The sequence below is a fragment of the Nothobranchius furzeri genome, chromosome 5 (genome assembly GCF_043380555.1).
Source record: "Nothobranchius furzeri strain GRZ-AD chromosome 5, NfurGRZ-RIMD1, whole genome shotgun sequence".
NCBI lineage: Eukaryota > Metazoa > Chordata > Actinopteri > Cyprinodontiformes > Nothobranchiidae > Nothobranchius > Nothobranchius furzeri.
This window is the reverse complement of record NC_091745.1, coordinates 49,642,762-49,657,450: the sequence shown is the minus strand read 5'-3', so window position 1 is coordinate 49,657,450 and position 14,689 is coordinate 49,642,762. Positions and strand designations below refer to the sequence as shown.

At 46.6% G+C, this 14,689-nt stretch overlaps 1 protein-coding gene across 2 annotated transcripts in view; it reads left to right on the top strand.

Annotated features, from left to right (window-relative positions):
* The window catches only part of LOC107378864 (intermembrane lipid transfer protein VPS13B), a 462,085-nt gene that overhangs the window by 395,863 nt on the left and 51,533 nt on the right, over positions 1-14,689 (top strand). For both annotated transcript variants that reach the window (XM_015949323.3, XM_015949324.3), the window contains exons 44-46: positions 77-297; positions 386-517; positions 6,733-6,894. In XM_015949323.3, the coding sequence (XP_015804809.3) occupies positions 77-297; positions 386-517; positions 6,733-6,894 (515 nt within the window). The remainder of the gene's footprint in view (positions 1-76; positions 298-385; positions 518-6,732; positions 6,895-14,689) is intronic.

The following is a 14,689-nucleotide window of genomic DNA, read 5'->3' as shown; positions in this document are numbered from 1 at the left end:
CGTGTCATCTTTTCACATGGGTGATACAGGTTTAGTAGAGTGTGAATTTTGAACTTTATGGTTTTCCTTCCTCCAGTTCCAGCTAGGAAGCTTCATCCCTTCCTTCCAGACAGAAAGTTACCTCAGGAGCAGGAGTTCATGGTGCTGGGTGCTCCAGAACCTCGGGTCTTCCTCCGCCAGTGGAGCAATGGACCACGTCATTGTCAAGATTTCAGCTTCTCCACGCAGCTTGTCTGCAAGCTGCTGGAGTACCGAAACCTGACCCACCTTCAGCTTCTCCAGCCCTGCAAGCTGCAGGTCAAACTCACAAACACTCATCCTGTCCACATATGCAGCTGAAAGTACTGCTGAAACCAAATGAACGTGTCTTTTATTGGCCTTTTAGGGACAAGCCACCGTCACCTGCTGTCCCCAGAGCTCCTCTTTGGATGTTAGTGTGTTTCTGGACCCGGTGTCCCTCAGCATCAGCCAGTATGCCGTCCACACGCTGGACACAGCCCTGCTCAGCTGGCAACAGGTAACTCTTCACTCTCATCTCCAGAGTTTTGGAAAACCAGCCACACTTCCTGTTATGGAATTGTTCACACGTTTGTGTGAAGCAGCTCCTGCAGCCGAGGTGTGGACGTCCCCTTGGTTTGTCCTCAGAGGATGCAGTACTGTCGTCTTCATGACTGCTGTGATCCCAGCATTCAGCGCTGCCTGTGTGTGTGTGTGTGTGTGTGTGTGTGTGTGTGTGTGTGTGTGTGTGTGTGTGAGAGTGAGAGTGAGAGTGAGAGTGAGAGAGAGAGAGAGAGAGAGAGAGAGAGAGTGAGGGGGCACCTGCCAAAGCTTCATCTGGACCCAGTTCCCTGTTCGGTCTCCCATTGCACACACACACCTATCATGGCTGACTCACACTGGGACCTGGAGGCCCTCTCATGCCAGGTGAACACAACCAAAGCTAACGTTTTTTCTACAGCAGCTGTGGACTTGAACGTGTGGAAAACAAAAGTAAATAAGCTGTATAAAAATACACGATCAGATGATTGTTTTGGCTAGCAGCCTTCACCGACGCTCAGCGATTGTTTGAAGAGTCGTCATGTTTCATGTGGAGCATCACAGTCCAGTCCGTGTTTCCTGGTTATTTGTGTCATAAATCAGATCATAGTGTGGTCGAGGTGAAAGGTCATCGTGGAGCCCTACGAACTGGGCGTTGTTTTTTTATACAAACATGGCCGACACCAGTAGTGACTCTCTTTGCACACGGCTACATTTATAGGTCAGATTAAGCTGTGAACATCGCCAAAGTCATTTCTTTCCCCTGCGTGTTTCTGCACTCAGAACCCGTCTCTGACTTTAACATAAGCTAAAGGCTGAATCTACTGTAGACACACCGAACATTCAGGCTCATCTCAGGTCCTTCAGCTAAGGTCCCACGATGCAGCATCGTCCCTCGGGGCGGTTTGCTCTTTATCATTTAATGTCTTTAATTGCACTTTCCTTTAAATGGTTGCTTTTCCTTGTAAACATGGTAGTTAGAGTTCAGCCCGTTGTGCTGCAGCTGGTGGTGACCAGCAGGAGACGTGTGCTGCCAACAAAGCTCATTTTCTGTTGCACTTTTACTCGCGTCGTTTTTGTGAGAACCCTCAGAAAAAATGTAAAAGTTCTTAGGAAAGCCTCTCCTGAATGCTGTTTGAAATGTTTTAGCCACAGTTGCAGCCCAGAGAGAGACTGGGCCCCAGACCCAGTGGTACAATAACCAAATGTTGCTCGTGCTCAGCTTGGGTTGGAAAGAAAAGGTGTCTAAAGCTTCATTCAAATCCGGAGCTTCAAACATTTTGTTGCTGAACGCATCTGAGGGACGTAGCTAACCCTAACCAGACACACATTGGGTGGTATATGTGAACTACAGCATCTAAAGTAAATGCTCTGACCTGATAGGACTTGATATATTTCAGACACACGCGGGTGAAAACACCTCCAGTAGTAGTCAGAGACACTAACTCACGCCGTGCAACAGAAGGACATGTTTTTTTTTCATTGATTCTCTGATTTCCTCGTGTCAGGGCCTACAGGCAGGCCTGTTGTGATGTGGTCTTTGGGGTCAGCGCTGAAACAAAGCAGATTCAAGTACAATACTACTGCAGCCTCCTCACCCAGCCACATTCATAACAGACCAGCTCAACCAGAGCACACCAAGCACTTCCAGATGGACTCACATAAAAGACTAGAGTTCACACTCATGTGGCATTGTTTCATAATAATCCTAATCTGCCTTGTCCAATTGTGGGGTTTAAACAAAGCAGCTGACTTTTCTGTAGTATTTGGTTTTACATTCATAACCCTAACAAGTATTTTCCCATTTGTGACACATAGATGTTCTTCGAAGCTGAGACTTCTCCACTCTGGGCTCCTGGTGCCACTCTATCCTGGTGGAGACCACACAAAAGCCCAGTAGTACTCACCCACACGGCCCTCTCCCAGAGCAGTCACAGGCACAGACATCCACATGCATCTAGCTTAGCTTTGTTCTTCCCGTGCTGGAATACTTACCCACTTTCCTTTTCAACAGAGAAGAACTGGATACTGCTGTGGGTTTCTGGTTGTAGCAGATGTGCGGCTTTCAGAAGAGTAGATGTGTCATCACGTCCCTGCTGTCTCCTTTCCTGTGTATTTCCTTTGAGCGGGCGTCATTATTTACAGTCTGTACTCCAGACATTTTATTGTACATTGCATTTTCTGAGGGAGCCATGCAGATTTGTGCTGGAGCCCGTTAAAACTCCAGTAACTGGATCTGACTGGATTAAGGGAATGGTGCCTACTAGGACGCTGTCATCTCGGCCTCTTTAACAAGATTTATGACACAGTTGCTTGAATTTCTTTTTATTAATATTTGTTCACATGAAAGCCTCAAACACACGAGTGAGTGTGATTATAGGAGGAAGTTTCTCTGCTGAGTGGATCACTTTTCCTCGTGAATCAGAGTCGAAAGACGACACCAACAGCAGTGGCGTCTTAAGATGGCTGCAGGAAGTGTGTAAAGCGTGGTTGGAAGGGGAGAGCAGATGGTGTTCCACTATGAAAGTAAAGCACTCTTTAGCTGGCTGCTGCAGCTGTCCATCTATATTTTACTCTACCTCGCTCTCATCTGCACACATCTGTCATCACATGTTCTCTTAGTGGTGTGGACTTTCCCATCCTCCAGTCACAGCGACATCATCAGGATCGGGAACGTGCTCGGCCGTCGGACTCTGAGATTTTACTGCCCGCCTCCGTTAACAGTCAGTCAGAAGGATGCAGCAGGCCGGGGTCCTGCTTGCTGGCATGTCGAGAAATGGTTGAGCAGATTTCTTAGCTGTGTTTGTTCGAGTGGAACAAGAGTGTGTGGATGAGTCCCGTCAGAGGGTTCAAATAAAACGTTCATCCATGTTGATGCTTCCTACAGAGCAAGTGCCAGAAAGGCTGTTAAAGCTGCACCACCACCAGTTAACAAGTATCTGGACCTGCAGGTCAGAAGAAGCAGCTTTCATTCCAATTAAACCAACATCCACACAGGCAGGGGTGGGAAGTTTTTATCAATACCAATGGCATTGTCAGTTCTGGCTATCGATCCAGTTCAAGAAGGAGGGAAAGAAAACAATCGTTTATAGAATAGAATCGACTTTATTGTAATTGCTCGTGGCAGTTAAATTACAGATGGTCCGCCATCAACAGTGCACAAGACAATAAATAACAATCAATGTCAAAGCCATAGAGGACTAAAAACAATTTAAAAACATTTAGCAAACACCCAGAAAGTGCAACCAGTGATTCATATCTGCTAAAACGACAATTTAAAAGGATTTTAAACAGATTGGTCCACATTACTGATGGGGATGTGGGGGGTTGAATGTTCTGATGGCCCAAGGGAAGAAGCTGTTGGAAAGTCTGGTGGTATGTGATTTAACTGACCTGAAGCGGTGCTCTGAGGGCAACAGGTCAAACAGGCAGTGGGCAGGGTGGGTGGGGTCACGGAGGATAGCAGCGGTTCTCTTCAGGCAGCGGGTTCTGGAGATGGCCTCCAGGGATGGCAGGGTGCAGCCAGTAATCCTCTGGGCAGTGTTTATTGTCCTCTGAACAGCCTTCCTGTCCTCAGCAGTGGAGCCTGCATACCACACACTCAGAGAGTAGGTGAAGGTGCTCTCCACGGAGCAGTGGTAGAAAGCCAGCAGCAGTTTCTGATCCAGGCCTCACCTTCTCAAGACCCGGAGAAAGTGCAGCCGCTGCTGAGCCTTTTTAACCAGAGCTCTGGTGTTGGCAGACCAGGACAGGTCAGCAGAGATGATGGTGCCGAGGAACCTGATGGAGGGGACACGGTCCACACACTCTCCATTTATGAGGAGAGGGGCGTGTGTGTGACTGTGTCTTCTGAAATCCAGAATGAGCTCTTTTGTTTTTTTTATATTCAGAGTGAGGTTGTTATCTGAGCACCACCTTGACAGATTACTGACCTCTGCCCGGTACGCTGCCTCGTCTCCGTCTGTGATGAGGCTGGCCACAGTGGTGTCATCAGCAAACTTAAAGATGGCAGTGGATGGGTGGGATGCGGTACAGTCCGATGTGCACAGAGTGTACAGTAGGGGGCTCAGCACACAGCCCTGAGGAGAGCCAGTACTGAGCAGGATGGAGGAGGAGAGATGGGAGCCAAGTTTAACATGCTGTGGTCAATTTGTGAGAAAGTCTTTTATCCAGTGGCAGGTGGAGGGGGGGATCTGAAGGCTGAGCAGTTGTGAGGTAAGAATGTCTGGGATGATGGTATTGAAAGCTGAACTGAAGTCAACAAAGAGCATCCTGACGTAGCTTCCTCTGGTCTCTAGGTGGCTCAGTGTTGTGTGCAGGATCAGGGCGATGGTATCCTCTGTTGATCTGTTTCCCCGATAGGCAAACTGAAGGGGGTCGAAGGTGGTGGGGAGACAGGCTTGGATGTGGTTGGAGATGAGTCGCTCCAGACACTTTGTGATTACAGGTGTGAGGGCAACCGGTCGATAGTCATTTAAGCTGTCTATGTCTATAAAGTGACTCTCGAGGTAAAACCCATGAGGCGCTTCACAAAAAACACAAAATTCAATTATAAAAAAGATTTCCATTATTAAATATATGTTTAAAATAAGCAAAAACAGACAATGTGATTAAAAATGTTAAGAAAGAAAGAGAGAGAGAAAGTGAACAGGAAGGAGGGAAACCATTGGATCCCGGGAAAGAAAGAGCAGAACGAGGAGAGGGAGGTGATGAAGGTAACACACAAGCCTGAACAGGTGAGTTTAAAGGAGACCACTGAGTCCACTGATCTCAGGCTCAGGGGGAGAGAGATCCAGAGTCTGGGGGCCACAGCAGCAAATGATCTGTCACCTTTGACCTTTAGCCTGGTGCTGCACAACCAATAGGCTTTGATCACTGGACCTCAGGGACCTGCTGGGGGTGTAGGGACTAAGAAGATCACCAATGTAAGATGGTGCTTGTCCATGTAAGGCCCTATAGACCAGAACCAGGATCTTGAAATGAACCCTGAAGTTGACTGGCAGCCAGTGAAGCTGGAGGAGAAGCGGGATGATGTGGGTGTGTTTGGAGGACTTGGTCAGAAGCCGAGCACAGGCATTCTGAACCACCTGTAGACGGTTCAGGGAGGTTCTGCTCAGACACGTGAAAAGAGAGTTACAGTAGTCTAAGCGTGAGGAGATGAAGGTGTGGAGAACTGTCTCAAGTTCAGAGCGGGACAGAATGGGACTCAGCTTAGCAATGTTCCTGAGATGGAAGAAGGAAGAGCGAACAAGAGAACTGACATGAGAATCCAGGGTGAGAGCTGGGTCAAAGGTCACACCAAGATTAAGTGGGCCCAGTACCAGGTACATGAGCACTTCCAGGAACAAAGTTGTTCCAAAAACATGCAACCTGCACACATAAGTAACGGCAAGAGGCTCATCTAAACGATGAACATGACCTGAACAACGACAATAAGCTGCTGGATGAAAAGCAAAAGAAACAAAGATAATCAAGTCAAAAGCATAAATTCACTCTTTGATGGTGTATGGTTATAACAATAACTGTTATAGTAAAATAAACCCTCTTGATTCATGTAATCCAATGTCCCAACATGACACTGAGCTGGTTCCTGACCTGCTGGAGAGTGTTTACAGGTTGCAGACATCACATTTCATCACTTTCTAGTTCTCCATAATATAAAAACTCCATGAGGTGTACTCAGCTGCTCTAACATTAAGAAAAGAACGGTGAGCTAAAACATACATTTAAATAAAAAAAGAGTGGTGGAAAGTTTCTGGTTGTGGGTGAACATCCTGATCTGATCTGATCTGAGCTGAGACCACCGGTTTTGGTCTCAAACCTCTGCAACCAAAGCTTCTCCTATTCTTTGTATGGGAGGGGGATCCAGCGCGCATGTGCCAGTTATAGCGTAGGTCTGTGGTAAAGATCGCTGCGCCCGAAAGGAACAGGAAATACATCACAAGATGCTTCAGTTGTGGTAAAAGTGTGAGAGAACGTTTTTAAACTACACTTAAATGCAGGTTAAACAGTACTTACAGTTTTGTGAGACTGGTGGAGCGGTGCCCTAGTGCCCCCTATGGACAAGCCACCAATGACTGACTCCCACAGGTGATGGCACCTGAACTCTGCCTTCATACGCCTAACATAACTGTCCTTGTCTCTTCCCATAGAGTTATCCATATTTCCCACATCTCCCTATTTTTATTCCTTCAGAACGGGAATCCAGAGGCAGAGGAGATGCTCTACAGCCATTATGTGATCTGCAACGACACACATGAGACTCTGCGCTTTGGCCAGGTGGACACCGATGAGAATGTGCTGCTGGCTAGCCTCTGCAGCCACCAGTACAGCTGGAGATCCCACAAGTCAGCCCAGGTAACACACCCACACATGCACACACACACATGCACACACGCACACACACATGCACACACGCACATGCACACACACGGATGCACAAACACACACAGACACACGCAGTTACACACACACACTCGGACACACAAACATACACACACGGACACACACATCCACACACATACACACACACACACGGACACACACATGCACACACATACACACACACACACGTGGACACACACGGACACACAAACACGCACACACACGTGGACACGCACAGACACACACATGCACACACATACACACACACACACGTGGACACACACACATACACGTGGACACACACGGGGACACACATGCACACACATACACACACACACATGTGGACACACACACACACACACATGGACACACAAACAAACAAACATGCACACACACATGCAGTCACACACACGCCCCTGCACACACACACACACACACACACACACACACACACACACACACGCACGCACACACACACACACACACACACACACATACACACACACACACATACACACACACACACACACACAGGCGTGTGTTCTTGGATCCACATCATCTACATGTGTTGGATGGCTTTCACACAGGAATCTACTGGCATTTAGTGGAACATTCAGATACAGTCCTTAGAGGCGTGCACACACACACACACACACACACACACACACACACACACACACACACACACACACACACACACACCTTGATCTGAGTGCTATCAGTGTGTTCCTGTCAGCGTTCTCAGACAGTTCCCTGACAGCATTGTTAAAGAAGATTGATTATATTTAACCCTTTGTGGTTTGGAGGTTGAGTGGAGGGTGTGCTAGTGATGTGTGTGTGTGTGTGTGTGTGTGTGTGTGTGTGTGTGTGTGTGTGTGTGTGTGTGTGTGTGTGTGTGTGTGTGTGTGTGTGTGTGTGTGTGTGTGTGTGTGTGTGTGTTGCACACATGCTCTAGGACCCCCATGTGTCCCACATGAGTGTGAGAAAGTCAGGCTTGAGAAAAGACATGGCCATAATTGCTCGCAGTAAGTCAGTAAGTCAAGTTGTATTAATCATCGACCACGGTTAATCTGTGCTCTTACCTCACTCTCGCTCACACACTTTGTGAGTGGCAATCTGGCATATCGGCCCAGAGGAAACCACATCTCACTTTAGCAGAGTCTAAATGACCTGTGTGTTTTCATGGATATTTGGGATGAAAGATGGTGCGAGTGAGCCAGATGTCTTGACTGATGAAGAATGTGATTCCAGAATGGTTTTGTCATGTGTTATTCCATCATCTTACATGAAAAATGTCTTCATAAGACCAACAGCATTTGTGAAACTACATAAATAAGAAATAGGACAATGGTGCCAAAACGGCTTAGCTAACATTGAGTTTGGTGATAAAAAATCTGCCAAACTGTCCGCCGTAGGAAACACTCCCAATTACATTTTGGGGTTATGAAAATATTGACCCAGATAAGAGATGAGGTTATGTTACCTTAATGGTAACTGTGTTTTTGTAGCTTTTACGAGTCTGTTTCTGGCAGAGTTGTGAATGTTTGTGGTGTTTGTTCAACCCTGTGATGCTCTAGATCAGCCTTTCCCAACATCTTCTGACTCGTGGACCCCCTAAGCTGTTTTCCCGCTCCACGAGCACCCCCGTAGTCAAACGTGTTGATGAAATGAAAACAGCTGAAGAACAAGCTAAATGTGATGAAAACACAAACTAATAATAGCTTGAACTGAAGTAAATAATGTTTCTCTGAGTTCTTGACTGATGTAATCATTTTTCATGTTTTTCTTTTGCTCATGGAAGTGAGGAGTTGCTTCACTAGTGAATAACTGCAGCTAAAACGACGCTTGGCTGCATATCTGGTTGACAGTCGAAAGATAAGGTTGGAGTTTGATCCCGTTTCCCTCCCGTTATGTTGAGTGATCCTCAGATCAGCTGATCAGCGGGTCTGACGGCGGTGCTCGGCACAGGGAGAGAAGAGCTGCCTTCAGACTCGTGTTTTATTAATAAACGGGAGAAAAAGCTGAAACTTTGGAGGGAAATTAGTTCAAACTAAATCACAAGAGATGTCCGGAACGTTCGGAAGCTTGTGTGTTAAATGGACGGCATTAAGGGAATTAACGAGCTGTTAACACAGATACAGCTTTACTGTAACCCAGATTCTTTTACCGAGGATGTTTTTCTGCTCAACATCAGATGAACCCAAACCAGCTCCGTATAACCGACATTACCGCGTCTTCTTTACAAGAACTCGATAATCCACGCGCTGCTGCAGCAGCCCCAGCTGACTTGGCTTGACAACATCACGCACAATCGCGGTTGGCGGGTAGAGTCTAAATCTCTCCCGGTGGCTACATTTTTATCATCACCATATACTGTTTATACCGTGGATTACTGCATTTGGTATTTATTAAACAAAACACATCCCAGCCCGTTTTACCCAGACACAGCAATGACATCTGGCTTCTACGTACCCTCTGTGATTGGCTCACATACCACTGGGGGTGCGTGTCCTCCTGGTTAGGAGTCGCTGCTGTAGCCTGACTAAAACTGCACAGGTCATGCACTGGTTTAGATTTTAAACCACCTAAAACGCAACATGGATTCAACCTCCCTTCTATCCTAGTATTGTTAGATCTAGCTGCACCGGTTTACTCAGCCTGCAGCACCACTTGGATCACTTGGCATTGTTAGAACTGTGTGGTTAAGTTAATTAACTCGTATTATTTGTAACTTTAATCAATGAATCTGACTTAATAATAAATTGGGTAAAATACCAGGCTTTTATTTTAAGAAGGTTTTTTTTTAAATTATTATTTCTAGTGGAGTTTGAGTGAAATAAGCCGGTGAAGATTCTCAGTCATCCAGGTCATGGTTATCCAAAAGGGTTCAGATGAAGGCAGCTGGACTCCTTTGGGTTCTTAAAGATGTTTCTCTTCTCATCCGAGGAGCTTTGTCAGGTCTGACTGGAACATGGGTGAGTCAATCTTATCAGCAGTAGCTGTCTGTTGTTGTTTAACGAGCAGAAACTACTCTGAGTACCCCTCCTCTCCATCCCCTGATGAGTCATTGGCCTCTGCTGAGAGGGAGTGGTTGTGTTGATCAGATGCAGGAAGGTGTGACCTAGACTGAAGCTGCTTAGGAATGAAATCCAAAGCTGCATTATAGGTACTGGAAAGGTTAAATCTAAGCCCCGCCCCTATTTAAAGTGGGTTTTTCACGTTTGGCATAGATAGCTTCTTTTACTCCTCTCTAATCCATCTGTCTTCTCTGTCCAGAATGTGTCCCTTGTCCTTCAGGTGTAGGTGGACTGCAGAGTCCTGACCTGAAGAGGTGGCTCTCCTGTGTTGTGCCATGCTCTTGTGTAATTGTTGTTTAGTTTCCCCGATGTAAACATCTGGACAGTCCTCACTACACTGGACTGCATAAACGACGCCACTGAGCTTCTGTTTGGGTGTTTTGTCTTCAGGATGGACCAGGTTCTGTCTGAGGGTTAAAGTTTACTGGGATGTTGTGTTTCTCTGAGACTCCTGCCACGTATGGGATGATGGTGCCTTTGTGCCTGTTGTCCTTTTCTTTGCTGGTTGCTGCTTTGGATGCTTTTCTAGGCATCTTTGTAGATTTCACAAAGGTCCAGTTAGGGTATCTGCAGTTCTGGAGAGCTTTCTTCATGTGTTTTCCTTCAGTCTTTGTGGGAATGTTCCCGGCCCGATGGTGTAAAGTCCTGATGACTGACATCTTGTGCTCCAGTGGGTGATGTGAGTCCAAATGCAGATGCTGGTCTGTGTGAGTTGGTTACTTCAGTGCTGAGACTTCCAGCTTGTTCAGTTAGCACAGCACAGTCCAAGAAAGGCCGTTGGTGGTTGTGGACATCCTCCCTGGTGAACTTGATGTTCTTGTCCAGGACATTAATGTGCTTGCTAATGTCTTCTACTTCCTTCGTGAGAATGTTGACCCATGTGTGGTCCACATACCTGAACCAGTGGCTCGGTGTTATTCCATTGTAGGAGCTCAGTGCTCTGGTTGTTGTTGTTAACTCTTCCTGTGCTGAGTGACTGGTTTGAGTGAAGTTACGATATATATCAAAAAGCTGCATTCAACACAGTAAAATGGGGAGTGAGCTGGAAATCTATTAGCTTGACAATAAAACCGATCACTGCACTTTTTGGTGAAAACTTAAACTGCCTTCAGCCAACTCCGCTGGACCAGAACCATGGGTTGCATGCTGTGGTCTACCCACTACATAATAATTACCTGACAAACTTCAACTTTCTGGGCTGCAGTTCCTCGTGGAGTCTTGAATCTGCTGCAGCTGTACCCAGAGTAGCCACTGTTGTGGATGCAGTCTTACCTCCTCGTTGTCCCTCTCGCCGCCTCTGCTGTGTTCTGACGGTATGTTTGTGTTTAGCAGATGCTTTTGTCCAATGAAGCAGCAGGTTGCCCTTGAGGCTAACAACAAACACTGATCAGTCAATCCTAGGTGGCAGTGAGGCAGCAGAATCAATCATAAAGGGAAGTGAACAAGGAGAGGACAGTAGAGTGGGGGACGGGTGCAGGGAGGGTGCTAGTTCAGAGGAAGCTCTCTGAAGAGCAGGGTCTTCAGGAGCTTTTTGAAAATCGACAAATAAGCCCCTGTTCTAGTAGTGCTTGGTAGAACGTTCCACATCTGTGGAACGACACATGAAAAGTCAGGATTGCCCTGAGCGTGGTGTAGGTGTGCTAGCCGACGATCCTTTGATGACCGGAGCGTCGGGACCGTGATGTAAGCCTTTACAAGAGGATTCAGGTAGATGGGAGCTGTTTCATCCACTGTACTATGGTGGGCTTCAGCCTGACCTTATTCTTGCATTTGAAACCCATCTTCTGCTCAGTCAAGTCACTTTCATTGTAGTCTTCACGAAAAGGTGCTCCACGCACTATAACGCTAGAAGATACACTCCTTGTGGTGAAATCTTGCCGTCCAACTTGAACAAACCTCACCCACGCTCAAAATACCAAATTTGTCCTCAAAGGAAATCGATGAACTCGATGTTCAGACAGACAGGAGCTGGAACAACCTCCACAAACACAAAGCTTTACCATTTTGACTGGTTTCGATACTTTTGTGAGCCTTATGCCAACGCTGTGGTGATGGTGATAGTCTCCGTAGTCCTACCCCTACGTCATGATTTTTGTTGAAGCTGCCTTTTACACAACTAAATGAAAACATCAAACACTGAACAGCGTGATGAACTTTATTTTTTCACCAAATAGAAAGATGTTTATGATTCTAAAACAACTTAAAAGATGGACGTTAAACTGTTCATTTTTTACATAATACTTGAGTCTTTTGTGCAGCCAACTGGTTTCATGTATTATTACCATACCGAGGCTCAGGAGCAGTGAGCTGTGACAGTAAATGGTCTGCTACACCTAATATCAACCGATCCTGGTAAATATTACCTCAGAGCACCGGGCAGTGCCAGCTACACTACTAGTTCTGTTTATCGTTGTTAAAACAGCTTCAGCCTGCAGACCTGTGTTCTCAGCTGAATTAAAGTTATCAGAGTAGCATTCAGAGCTTGAGCCAAGTCATGGACCGTCCACTGTTTCTCATTCTTTCAGCCCCTTCCCATCCCTCAGTATTGTAACCTCTCCAAATACATCAGTAAACACTTTCGGGAGCCACAGTGCAGTTACCTCACCCAACTAATGGTGCTCAGAGCATCACAGACTGACCAGATCCAGTTCAAACCCACTCGGGCCCTTTACCCTGAAACACGCCAGAGCTCAGCCCACTTCTGTCTTTATTGATCAGGATCAGCAGGCAGACTGGGTCAGCTGAGCTGATCCACACACGCTGACCTGTGATGTAGGAGTTAGCATCTTCTGTGGTGCTATCTCCCTTTAGAGTTGCATCGTTTACTGGTCTTACTTTATCCTCAGGCTTCCTCCTCCACTTTAAGTAGGGGCGCAGTTGCTCCAAATGCTCTGATGATGAGGCACCTGTGATCTTCAATCAAAGGTACAAACTCTGGAGCCCGGGGTTAAAAGTGTCAAACAGGAAGCTGAAATCGTACACATCCATCTAACAGCAATAACCAGCATAAACCGACTTGTCTTGAAGCTATCCTTGTTGATGGAAACCATAGCATGTCCACATCTTCCGTCCTCACAACCAGCACAACGTCATTATACCGTTCTCACCAGTGTAGCAACGAAAGCGATCCTGTTTTATCCCACAGACACAAATTGTCCTGTTTGTTCAGCCAAGGGCCGTATGACAGGACAGGCCATCAGCCTGTCTTCATCGCTCTGGAATGATGTGTGTGTCCCTGCTGACTCGTCTCCCAGGCAGTCACACACTCACAGGCCAAAGGTACTAATTTGCTGTTGTAAAGTAATCTGTCCCTGTTTTGCTCTGGAGCTCCTCTGAGAACTCACTGGACATGAGATCATCTTGAGAGGAGGCAGATGGGTAGAGCAAGACAGACTGTGCAATAGAAGAATGGGAGACGGGCGAAAGACCTGAAAGGAAAATATGAGACGTTTTCAACAAGAGATGCACTAAATTATCAGGAGGATACAGAACAGCTTCGCTGGAGAAAAATTAGTATTTTTAATCTAGCCGCGCACTAAACTCTCTTACCAAGGAGCTCCACGGCAGCAGAGCAGCCAAAGAGCTGTTTGTGTGTGTGTGTGTGTGTGTGTGTGTGTGTGTGTGTGTTTGCTATTACAACAATCCTGGGTTAATATCTGTAAAATGAACCGGTGTTGAGGCTCATCTCACATGGAGCTAGTTGTAAGTTGTAGGGGTTCATCTGGTTGTAACTCGGGGTTAAGGGGCTCACTGGGAAACCGTGTAGTACTTGTCTTTTTAAAATCGGATCGGTCACCCGGAGTCTCACGTGCATGTCGGACGTGAACGCCGTCTTCGGTTCTGCCTGCATTGCCGAAATTAGCTGCATAAAGGAAACGGTCGGATCAGGAGAGGCCTGTTCTACGTCCTCACCCGCGGTGGCTTGTGACCATGAAAGGCTGATTTAGCATCCAGGAGAGGTCAGAGTGCATCTCCACTAGTGGAAGCTAACCGTCCGGGTGCTACTGAGCCGTGTGGCTCTCTGCTTCATCTCTATCGGCCTGTTCTCATGTCTGTGGAGAAAAAGTTCTTTATTATTATTATTATTATCATATTGCTATGGTTCTACTGCCCGGCCCTAATCCTTAAGCCTAATTTATTAGAAAGTCAACCACATAATGCTCATTTTTGAACCTACGTTTATAAATCACACACCATCTCCACCCTCCTGCTCTTGCTGGCTTTAGTGTGGTGTGGTGTGGATGGTTGGGATTTCTGGCTGATGGAAATTCCTGTGGTTCGTGTGGTTTGAAGCGAGAAGGGTGTAAAAGCCCCCTGGATTTGGAAAGGGCTTTTTAAATGTCTACAAGGAATATTCCTAATTTTAATCAATATTAATTTACTCCAGCAGCTGGTTTCCAGTAGACCTCTCCCTCTTTTACATGTTTATGCTGAAGTGTGTTCTCGGGCCAGGTGTGGGAGTTTGTGTTGGATTTTGTATAGCGTAGTCCTCAGGGGTGATGGTTTGGAGATAGCGGCTTGGACCGTTAGTTTGTGGTTAGATTTGGCCATGTTCTTTGACCGACGGCATGTCAGGGCGGTCCTCGCTGTGAAAGTGTGAGTGAGGAAACGTTTTTATCAGCTGGAGCTGTCCATAGTGTTTCTGCATGAGGAGCTGGGTGTAGGTCGTGTTTCCTCACACAGCCTCATCT